At 35.6% G+C, this 12,569-nt stretch overlaps 1 protein-coding gene and 1 non-coding gene across 5 annotated transcripts in view; both read right to left on the bottom strand.

Annotated features, from left to right (window-relative positions):
• Pcgf5 (polycomb group ring finger 5) overlaps positions 1-12,569 on the bottom strand; it is a 117,801-nt gene that overhangs the window by 36,065 nt on the left and 69,167 nt on the right. For all 4 annotated transcript variants that reach the window (XM_046450087.2, XM_046450086.2, XM_046450088.2 and 1 more), the window contains exon 3: positions 2,344-2,440. In XM_046450087.2, coding sequence (XP_046306043.1) covers positions 2,344-2,440 — 97 coding nt within the window. The remainder of the gene's footprint in view (positions 1-2,343; positions 2,441-12,569) is intronic.
• Positions 4,630-4,731, bottom strand: LOC124096620 (small nucleolar RNA U13). Its single transcript, XR_006852924.1, has one exon. It is a non-coding gene; the product is annotated as a small nucleolar RNA U13 (small nucleolar RNA).

Here is a 12,569-nt window from a genome sequence, read left to right as displayed (position 1 = left end):
ACATGTCCCTCTCTCATTTGCTCCAAATTATTTGGTATAATCACAATTCTAATTAAATTCAGCTCTCCATCAACTGTGTACTCATGCCTGGAAAAGAAAACAATAATCTCCCTTCAAATGCAAAACTACAACCTAAATGTGTTTTTAAAACCAACAGGAATCACTGAAAGAGATGAAAGACCTCTACAATAAAAACTACAGAATTCTAAAGAAAGAAATTAAAGAAGATGGAAAGATCTCCCTTGTTCTTGGATAGGCAGAATTAATATTGTCAAAATAACCATACTACCAAAAGCACTATACAGATTTAACGCAATTCCAATCAAAATCCTAATAACATTCCTCACAGAAATAGAAAAAGCAGTCATGAAATTCATCTGGAAAAATAAGAGACCCAGAATAGCTAAAGCAATCCTTAGCAAGAAGAGTGAAGCAGGTGGCATCACTATACCAGACCTTAAACTATACTACAGAGCAATAGTAACAAAAACACCATAATATTAGCACCAAAACAGACTGGTAGACCAATGGTACAGAATAGAGGTCACAGAGACAAATCCACATAAATACAGTTATCTCATATTAGACAAGGGTGCCAAAAACATACTGCAGAAAAGACAACCTCTTCCACAAATGGTGCTGGGAAAACTGAAAATCCATATGCAGCGAAATGTAATTAAGCTCCTGTCTCTCACCATGCACAAAACTCAAAGTGGATCAAGGACCTAGGAATTAAACCAGAGACCCTGAGCCTAACAGAAGAAAAAAGTAGGCTCAAATCTTCATCATGTCAGATTAGGTTCCAACTTCCTTAATAAGACTCCTAAAGCGCAAGAAATAAAATCAAGAATCGATAAATGGGATGGATTCCAACTGAAAAGCTTATTCTCAGCACATTAGATAGAGCACTAATCTCTAGGATATATAAAGAACTCAAAAATCTTAACACCAAAAAAATAAATAACCCAATCAATAAAATGGGCCAAGGACCTAAACAGATACTTCTCACAAGATGATATACAATAATTCAACAAACATATGAAAAAATGTCCAACATCTCTCGCAATTAGAGAAATGCAAATCAAAACTAAGATTTCACCTCACTCCAGTGAGAATGGCACCTATTAAGAATACAAACAATAAGTCTTGAGGATGTGGGGAAAAAGGCACACTCATACATTGCTGGTGGGACTGCAAATTGGTGCAACTAACATGGAAAACAGTATGGCGATTTCTTGGGAAACTTGGAATGAAATCACCATCTGACCCAGGTATCCCACTCCTTAATTTATACCAAAAGGACTTAAAAAGAGCATACCATAGTAATACACAGCCACATCAATGCTTACAGCAGCACAATTCACAATAGTTAAATTGTGGAACCAACCTAGATGCCCTTTAGTAGATGAATGGATAAAAAACTGTGATACACACACACACACACACACATATTGTGTGTATGTACGTATGTGTACATATACACAATGGAATGTTACTCAGCATTAAAAGAATATAAAATCATGGCATTTGCAAGTAAATGGATAGACTTGGAGATTATTATGCTAAGTGAAGTTAGCCAATCCCAAAAAACCAAAGGCAGAATATTTTCTCTGAAATGTCGATGCTGATCCATAATTGGGATGTGGGGGGGCATGGGAGGGATGGAGGAACTTTAGATAGGGCAAAGGGGAGGGAAGAAAAAGGAGGGGAAATGGGGGTAAGAAAGACGGTGGAATGAGATGGACATCATTACCCTAAGAACATATATGAAGACATGAATGATGTCTACTTTGTGTACAACCAGAGACATGAAAAATTGTGCTCTATATGTGTACTATCAGTTGAAATGCATTCTGCTGCCATGTATAACAAATTAGAAAAATAAAACCAATAGGAATCATACTACACTTTCCTTGTCAATTTATCTCTTGGACAACTTCCTTTTTTTCTCTCCTTAGCCCTCCATATCCTTTTTTATCATTCTTGCTATTGGCTAATGAATATTTTCTCCTCAATGGAAAATAATAAAGCAATGGAAAACATACTTGCACAGACTATTGCCACTATATCTACCCATAGCATCTGTTATCTGAAAATAACTGCACTTAAAAAAATCACTCTAAGAAGCTAAGAGAAACTTATAATTTTATTTTATAATTGTATTTCCTAAATATTTAAGGTATATAGTCTTAATTTTTAACTCAATAAAATACTTTAAAAAATTCTTTAAAAGAAAAGTCATAAAATTCATAATCCATAAGATATTAAGAAACATGATGTATTATAAAATCTAAGAGCTTATACAATTCATTTAAGTTTGAACTATGAAATACATTTCCTTACCTCAACATTTCTAATGGATTTGTCTCGTGAACTTGGTTGCCACATCTTGGACAATCATTGCTATCTTCAAAGTGCTGGACAATACAAGTCTTACAGACTAAGAAGAAAGAAGAGGTAAGGTAAAAAATGCATCATTTGAACACTGATTTAAAGTTAAATTAAATGTAATCAGAAATAGTAAAAAAAATTACCTACAACAATTGGAATACTATTAACTAATCAAACTTTATAAAACCTTAAATTTATAACATTATTAAAAAATCCAACTGAAATGAAAGCCTATTACCACAACATAAAAATATTTAGATAAATTCAAACATACCACATATACTGACCAAACTAATAATAGACAAGAACTTTACTAGGTATTTCTAATTTTAAAATCATTAAATATATATAGAAAATAACATCTTTGCTTATTGTTTTTATTAAACACTACTCTATTCATATTTCTTTAAAAACCTGGTGCATGTACACAAAAGAGATTTTTCTCATTTAAAGAATTAAGAAAGAGAAAAGCAAAAATTGATAAATTTGCTTTTACTACTTTTGCTAACAGTTTGGATGAAACATAAATAGTTCTTAATACAACTTAATAGAATTTGAGAGTTCTCAACATGTTGGGTTAGTTTTAATGGTAGGGAGTTACAATGAAATTTCTGGTCCTTGCAGAATGTGAAGAGTCTGTGTTCAAAGTACCATAGTTCTGCGGAGCACCAAGTACAGAAATAGTATCATATTGGTAGAAAGGCATGAGAGTAAACCGGAAGAACAACTGAGAGGGATAATTAAAATTTTAAACACAGATTCTAAACAAGACAATGGAAACATGATTCGTGGATTTGGGGCCATAACCCTATATAACCCCACATTTCTTTTGAGTAATACTAATTTCTATGGTTATGACTCTTTCACCTTTTCTATTATGCCATCAGTCTTGCCTCAAACTTTGGATACATTTGTAGTACCTGCACTATATAATCCAATTCCCTATCCTAATACCCTTCCTCTATGTTATTACCCTGCATAATTTGAAATTCTCATCAGGTATAGACTGGCTACTGCACCCTCTTTTTACAATTGCATTCCAAGCTACTCCTTTCCCCCTTCTCAAGCCCTATACTCTAAAAGAAAGAAAACTTTACCTAAATGTATGGTCAAGAGCAAACAGTAGGATTCTACCATTGAAATTAGGTCTGAAAATTCAAACATATCACGTATACTGGCCAAACTAGTAATAGTCAGACAAGAACTTTACTAGGTAATTCTAATTTTAAAATCATTTAGTATATATAGAAAACAACATCTTTGCATTTTCACATATTTATTCATTGTTTCCATAGGCATTAATTGAATGCTAGGCATTATACTAGGAGTTGGGGATGAAGAAGTAAACAAAACAAAGTCCCATCCTTATGGAGCTTATAGTCTATTCAGAAAAACAAGCAAATAATTTAAGTCAGTGATAAGTAATATTTTTATCACCTTCTTCTTCCCCAAAAGGTAGAGATAGGGTGCAGGGGGTTGGAAGCTATTTATATAGAATGATGAGGTAGGCTTCCCTAAGAAGGTGACAGCTGAGCAGATATTTTTGTGGAATGAGTACACTTGAATCCCATACTCCCTACCTTTCTGCACTTCATATCACTATTTAGGATAACACCCCCTTCATTATAATTCTCCCAAAATATGGGTGAAAGTATCAGAAAAAAATATTTTTTAAAGTTTAGATACAAAAAATTAACTTGGTGTAAACATGTGCAATTGAATACCTTCACTGCTCCCCACATCTCTTGACCCCAAAAAGCTTTCTAAATATCTTTTAAAAAGTCAAAAATAATTTCTAAGAAGAGAGTGCTGCCTTGTTATGCCAAATTGAAGTGGAGGAGAGAGAAGCTGAATTCCTTTAAAGATTACTAGTATTTGCTCTTTTCCCAGAAACACTAGATTAGTCTTTGAACTTTGGGAAAGAGGCGGGGGGCGGGGGGGAAGGACAGAGAAGAAACAAGAGTGAAGGGGTTTTACAAAGCCTAACCTGAAGCCCTAATCCTTGTGGTTCAAATGTTTATCACACTCAATGGATTTAGCATTCCCTGGTAGTGTACCAGCCTTGATCAAACAGAGAGGTACACGTAATGCCCAGAGCAAATCCTCATGTAGGTCAGCCAAAAGGCTAAGGATAGGACCCAATCCTACTAGGGACAAAGATACTAATCTAAGTTGCCTGATGAAGATATAAGGCTCAAGCATCTAAAGAATAGGTTTTTTTTTTGTTTTTTTTTTTCACGTCAGACGGGTAATGTGCCAATGTTGTAACAAGGTTTAGAGGGAGGCACATCTCACACAAGAGCGTGAATACCCAATCATCACGCTTATGAACCGAAGGATCAGTAAAGAATAGGTTTTAAGAATAGGCTATGCTAATTGCTTGCGGGCAAAACAAGCACCAGTAACCAAGGATAGGGAATACTAATCTATATTCTAGATCTGGACAGTTCAATATGGTAATCATCAGCCATAAGTGGCTACTGAGCAATTGAAATGTGGTTAGTTCGAGTTGAGACATGCTGTAATTGTAGAACACATACTATATCTATAATATTAAATGTGAAAAAAATCTCAGTTTTTGTTAATTACATGTTGAAATGACAATATTTTAGATACTGGGTTAGATACATTGTTACAATAAACTTCATTTGTTTCTTTTTAAAAAAATGTGGCTACTAGAAAAATTTTAATTACACTTGTGGCTCAAAATTTATTTCTACTGAAAGAGAAATAAATTTATTTCTACTGAAAGAGTGCTATTCTAGATGGAAACAGAAACTCCCATCAAGAAGTGAGTTTACCTTTCATACCAACATTTGAGGTAAAGTATATTGTTCCACTTTTGCAGATGAAAAGGGAGAGGTTTCTGTAGGAGATGTCACCTGTCAACTTGTTTTCTGATATAAATTTTTTAAAAGTTTTTTTCCAGAGGCTTAGGTCAAAAATTTGTTTTCATTAAAATTTCTTTTTCAGAATTCCACACAATTTAATAACTTGATCCTTACTATAACCCTATTAGTTAGATGAAGAAAATAATCAGGGAACTACAGCAAGTTATTTAAAGTCATGAAGCCAGAAAGTAGTGAAAGCAGAATTTGAATCTAGAGTCCATTTTATTTTAACCAACGTTATGTGTATAGGACACATTTGCTTTTCATTTCTATAGATCTACAATATATAGAATAAGAATGCCTTAGAAAGCCTTACATATGTCAACTTATAGACTTAGCTCTCTTTTTAGTATATTTTGCATAAAATATCCCCTTTAAGTAGCTTATTTGTTCTTTTTTTAAAAAAAATCTAGAAAATACATCTTCCATACAGCTTTAAAAGCTATTAAAGTATAAACTTGTATAAATTAAAACCTGAGGAAATCCAGGACACAAGTTCAAATAAACTGAAAAGTAAAATGAGAAACTGGTTTCCCTTAGATGCTTGAAAAACTTCTAATGACCAGAAAACTGACCTGTGAGTCTTAGTTAATAATTTGAAATCTATACTAGCAGTAGAGCACATTTAAGAAACATCATAAAGATTTAATCCAAGCTCTCTAAATGCTGTACTGGTTAACTCAGCTGGTCCCAGAATTATTTTGAAAAGGTTCTAGTCTATAGTTGAGTCTAAGAATCAAAACCAACTACAGTCTCCATTCTCACCAACCAGACTAAAGACAGATGCTATAGCCACATGAAACACGAGGGTCAGAAATGGAGTTAGGTTCACCAAAGAACATCCCCAGTTGGAAAAACACTTAAATAACAAGTGCTGACATTTACTGAGCACTAACTAAATATCAGGCTCAGGGATCAGAGCTTTGTATGGATTATAGGATGGACTGCTACCATCCCCCTTTGGCAAATGAGTAACACAAACTCAGAATGGACAGTCTGAGCAGGCTGCCCACAGCTGTCCACCATGTAGCAGAGATGGCATCCATTCCCAGATGGTGCAGCTCCAGACTTAAAATCCAAACCACTATGTGATTTGTATCTTAGAATAAATAACATTTGGTTCCTGGCATCAAGGTTTTATATCTTCAATTGATCTTTATTTTTAGCTCATCACAGATATCATTTAACTTAAAACTTAAAACTACCCCATGAATTCCTTACTTTTACCATTTCTTAGATTTGAACAAGTTGTTTACAAATTAACAGAGAAATTTCCACCGTGCCTTCTAAAGCAGTTTTTCTTAGATGGGCATCACAACCACCAGTGAGATTTTTTAAAGAATACATTTGCAGTCTCCACCATAGACCAATTAAATCAGAATATCTGAGATATTAGCACCAGGACTCTACTCTGCAAAGACTTCTCACTGATGTAGCCAGATATAACTGGGAAACACTGGCCAATGAGGCCAGGAGATGGTCACAAAAAGAAAAACAAAGAAACAAACAACAACAACAACAATAAAACCAGCTTTCCTGGCTAGTACCTTTCTTTGTTAGGTTCCATTCCAGGACCTGGCTCTCTGCTAAACCACAGTCAGAAGTCATTTTATTATCATCATTAGGAAATCACAGTCACAGGACAATACACAATCAAAAGAATATGTGACTAATGTACCTACAATGAAGATCTATGTGAAAAGCTAAGATAGTATAGCATGGTTGTTCCAAAGAACCCTGAGGCATATTGCCTTGTTCTGTACCCCAGGTCTGCCATTAGATAAATTACTTATTTTGTGCCTCTATGTACAATGCAGGTAACGAAGATACTTACCTTACAGAGTTCTTATAGGGATCAAGTAAGAGTTCTTATAGGGATCAAGTAAGGTAATGCATGTAATGTTTATTGGTTTGCATTGTCTGATAACTTGGAAGCACTTAATAAATATAAGCCATCACTATAAATTAGATTGCTAAATGAACATAAAATCATAAGAAAGATAATCAAGCATTGAATAGAATCAACTGATTATTTTGATATGCTATCTGAAACAATGGAATGTCTCTCATTTGTTGGTCTTAATTCCCTGCAGGCAATCCCACCCAGGGTTAGTCTTGAAACTCATGTATGATGTTTCAGGCACACTGTTTCATCTCAATAGAACTGCCTCCCTTTTAATGTAGGACACTTCTTTTTCTGGGATGGGGTGGAGTGAGTTTCTAAGAGTCACCAACACTTCTCTGTTAGGCTTCTTATCTTAACATCATGTTTAAGCCAATACTAGTCAAGCCCCACTGGTGTAAAAGCTAGCTTATTTTGTCTCTCACCAATCACTTGGAATATACCTGCTTTGACACACTATTATATATGGATCTCATAGTTGAATTATCAAAGGGGTATTTTCAAATGCTTGGGGCATCCCCACAACAGGTATAAGACTATTTATTGTTGTGGGTCTTAGATATATGACCCACCTATCTCTTTTATGTATCACACAGAACAAGCTTACCAATTTTGATAGCATAAAACAATCTATACATATTCTTCTTTTTGAGCACAAATTCTTATATCATGGATAATAAAACAAGAATAGTCTTTTCTCTCATGTTCTTGGCATTGTCTTTCATTGCTAATGCTCTGTTATGAAAGCTGACCAAGGGCTGACTTTCTTTGCTAAAATCATCTGGTTGTGCTGGTTTTATCTGTTAACTTAGATGCATGCTTTTTCCTTCTTTCTTAAGCACTTGACTGTCTTTTTGTTCTGTGTATTTGTGTGTTGCTGGATCAAACCCAGAGCCTCATGATATTAGGCAAGCACTCTACCACTAAGCTAGATACTCAGCCCCTATGTACCATTCTTTTTTTTTTTTTTTTTTGAGTTATGAAATAGATTCTATTTGAGAAGTTTGGTTTGTTTCTGAACCAGCCTGTCTGGTTTCTGCCTCTTTTATAAGAAAAGAGCTAGGTCTTTTCTACTGCTAGAACACAATGATACATGATTTGGAGAACAAGGAAGGGCCATCCTTCTCCCCTGGTACCTGAAAAAGAGAACAATCAGTACAGAAATGGCTTTGGCACTTTAACCCTAGAACATTGTCCCACAACTTGTTACTTGAATATTGTAGTTTCACATGATTTTAACACTGTGCCATCTTCATACTTTTTACATACATTATTTATATTCATGGTAATAAAATTCCTTCATTTTAAAACAATACAGCTTGACCCCAACTCTATGTACCATTCTTGACAATATTTTATATACTATTTGTCTTGAAAACTTTATCTGGTAACAGTTTATAAGTAAGATAAAGTCATGTGCAAAGAAAAGAGGTATCAGTTTCCTGCTTTTCTTATGTATTCCTACATGTAAAACTAATATTAATTTTTAAAAATCCAGAATAGCTGTAATTTGTTTCCATGAGACAGTATCTCCTTATTTTACCTAAAGAACCAATGAACATCTTTATTTTTCTTATGCTGTTACATCTGGCACATCTCTTTCAAAGACTGACATGAATTGCAATTTCATGGAGAATGTTGAGGATGGCATTATTTTCTGAGTAGAACACTATATTCCTTTTTGTTCTTGTTTTTTGTTTGTCTTGCTAGGATAAAGGAACAGCAGCAGACTAGAGACTTTTGATCAGGGTCAAGACAGAGTCTGATTTAAGCATGGTCTGGAGACTGTAGACTGAGCAGGCCAGGGGCGATAGGAAAGATTGCCCACTTCTTTTTTTTAATATTTATTTTTTAGTTGTAGTTGGACACAATACCTTTATTTTTATTTGTTTTTTTAAATTTTATGTGGTGCTGAGGATCAAACCCAGGGCCTTGCACGTGCTAGGCAAGTGCTCTACTGTTGAGCCACAACCTCAGCCCAAGACTACCTACTTCTTAGTCTGGCTTGTGGAGTCAAGTTGAACTACAAGGTCTAGATAGTTGCATAAAGCTTGAGTGCTGTGATGGCCTTACTTCTTTCCTTACCAATATAAATTGCATGATCACTCAAGATAATTACTTCTTCATATAACTTTGATAGCTCTGCTCTTCTCTACTTCTATTTTTTTTTTTTTATTCCTCTGCTATAATTCAGATGTGGTTTGTCCCCCATCAGGGTCCATATGTTAGAGGCTTGGTCTCTAGAATGATGATGCAGAAGGTGGTGAGACTTTTAAGAGGTGGAAACTAGTGGGAGGTCCTTTGGTCACTGGGTGCACTAACCTTGAAAGGGATTAAGGCTGCTCTCCTGTAATCCTTTGGTAGTTCTCACAAAAGGGCTTTTATGAAAAGAGAAGGTTCAGCACCTCCATCTCCCTGCTTCCTGGTTTGAGATGTGACCACCTGCTCCTACATCTGCTTTGGTCATGATGTGATGCCATCTGTTGCCATCACTAGAGGCCAAATCAATGAGGATATCCCAATCTTGAACTCTAAACTTCCTAAATTGTGAGCTAAAAAAAACCTCTTTTTTGAGCAGTCTGCCTCAGGTATTTCATTATAGTAATAAAAATCTGATAAAATGCCCTTTCTTCCTTGGTCATACTTGCTCAATTAAACTACAATTCTGTCTAAATCCAAATCTCTCTATATAATGCTTCTATAAGATGATGGCTGGACATCACAGGAGAAAAACATACAACCATGCTGACTGGTCTCTCACCTTAAATATATGACCATGAACCTCATGACGTAGGTTTTTCATCTGCCAGGCAGCCATACTCAATGACCCACGTCCATTATACTCCTTGCCAGTACTTCATATTTCTCCTCTCTCTCAAACCCCCATCATATCCTCCTCCATCCTCACTTTCCACTGAAGACCTCACTTCCTATTTTACTGAAAACAAAAGGAAAAACTGTATCAAAGAGAATTTGTACCACCACACCTACTCACCTATTAGCATCTATACTTATGCTCTTGCCTGTTTGCAGAAATACCATGTACCTATCTAAAGTCAATCTCTGCCCAGTTCACAAGATCCCCTCTCCATAACCTATACGAAAACCTCTGAAGATTCTTATTAACATTCAAACATATCGTTTCCTCAGTGTGAAACAAGCACTTCTTTTTTTTTTTTTTTAATATTTATTTATTTATTTTTTTGGCGGACACAACATCTTTGCTTGTATGTGGTGCTGAGGATCGAACCCGGGCCGCACACATGCCAGGCGAGCGCGCTACCGCTTGAGCCACATCCCCAGCCCCAGAAACAAGCACTTCTGTTGGCTATACTTCCCTTATCAGCAGTCACTCTATTTTTGTTCTATTTTACACTAAAACTCCTTGAAAGAGCTACCTATACTTATTCTTTTAATTTCTCTCTTCTCATTTCTAAAATCCTTACTTTTGTTGAAGTTAAATGTTTATATTTTTATAGTATAATGATCAAAATCAGGAATTAAATTTTTTGCCCTCCTCCCACTCCACTGAAACTGCTCAATAAGATCAGCATTGCTAAATCCAGTGGTCTGTTCTCAGAACTATCTTAGTCAACACATACAACATGCTACACAACACACACAACTCCTCCTTCATGCTACACATTTACTTTCCTTTGAAGGACTCTACTTTTTCCATTTTTCTCTTTCCATTTTTCCATTTTTCATCTTTCCTTTGAAGGACTCTACTTTTTCCATTTTTCTCCCCTCCTTTTCTTCCTGAGGGGTTAAAGCTGCTGTGGGCTTAGTCTTTGTTCCTCTTCTGTTTCCTAGGTACACTCCCTTCACGCTTTCATTGCTTAAGTATGACCTATAATGCAGATGATTTTTCAGGTTGATATGTCCAACTCTCAGCTGGATACCTCCATTTATAAGAAATAACTTACATTCAATTTCTAAAAAATAACATTAAATAGCCTGATCTTCCACCCTTAGAATTTCCTGTATCATTTTTTAAAACTTTTTTAGTTGTAGATGGACACAATACCTTTATTTATTTTATGTGGTGCTGAGGATCAAACCCAGTACCTCACATGTGCTAGGCAAGTGCTCTACCACTGAGTCACAACCCCATCCCCCTATATTATTTGACAATATCTTTATCCATCTGGTTTCTCAGGCCAAAATCTCAAAGCTATCCTTTTCATAATTCACATATAATTCACTAGGTAAATAAGGATCTACCTTCAAAACATATTCAGAATCTGACAATTGTCTACCACCACCACCACCACCACCTTGATGCCAGCCATCACCGTCTCTTGCCTAGATTATCACAGTAGTCTCCTAATAGGTCTGTTTTTAACAGAGCAGTCTAAGTGATTCTTTTAAACATAAGACAGAAAAAAATTTGTCATTTTCCTACCTAAAACCTTCCCTGAAAGGGGTATTCATTTTTTTCAGAATGAAAGCCCAAATCCTTTAAGTGGCCCTCTAAGAACTGTGCCTGTGGCCACACCCATTCCCATCAATTCTCTGACTACTCCTTCACTCACTGATGTTGGACTACACTGGCTTCAAGGCCATTTCTCAACATGTCAGACACACTCCGCCCTAGAGCCTTGCATGTTGCTCTTCCTTCTACCTGATACACTCTTCCTCTGGATATCTGATTGGCTAACTCCTTTACCTCAAGTTTTTGTTCAAAAGTCACTAACTTAGTGAGGTCCACCCTGAAACAGGCTGATTTTAAATTGTAGCACCTCACTGACTGCCCAATTCTCCTTGCCCAGTTTGACTTTACTTTTCTCTACAGCATTTATCATCTTCTAATATACATTATGATCTACTTTTTGCCTACTATGTTTCTTGATGTGTCTCAAATGCCTAGAACAGGACCTGGGAAAGGAAGCGCACAGTAAATATTTATGGAATAAATGAGGAAAGAGGATTAGAATAGAAAGGGGGCTCAAGACTCAAGGGCCTATTCATATACTACTATAGTTAAGTCAGAAAGAAGCCTACATTTCCAACTAACACAAGATAAGAAATTTTGAGTTTACCAGTGACTTTTTTGACAATGAAGGAGGCTGATTCATAGTGGGGTTAGGAGGGGAAGCATGGGAGGATTAGACAAACTCTAGATAGGGAAAAGGGGAGGAGGGAGAAGGGAGGAGACATGGGGGTAGAAAAGATGGTGGAATGAGATGGACATCATTACCCTAAGTACATGTATGAAGACATAAATGTTGTGAATATACTTTGTATACAATCAAAGACATGAAAAATTGTACTCTGTATGTGTAATATGAATTGTAATGCATTCTGCTGTCATATATAACAAATTAGAATTATAAAAATAAGTATAAAGTAAAAAATGAGCTAATTGAATATTAACTAAAATC

Source organism: Marmota monax, unplaced genomic scaffold, assembly GCF_021218885.2.
Source record: "Marmota monax isolate L192 unplaced genomic scaffold, Marmota_monax_Labrador192_F-V1.1 WCK01_AAM20220418_F8-fsc00004, whole genome shotgun sequence".
Classification (NCBI taxonomy): Eukaryota; Metazoa; Chordata; class Mammalia; order Rodentia; family Sciuridae; genus Marmota; species Marmota monax.
The sequence above is the reverse complement of the archived record's forward strand: the minus strand, read 5'-3'. Positions and strand labels throughout refer to the sequence as shown.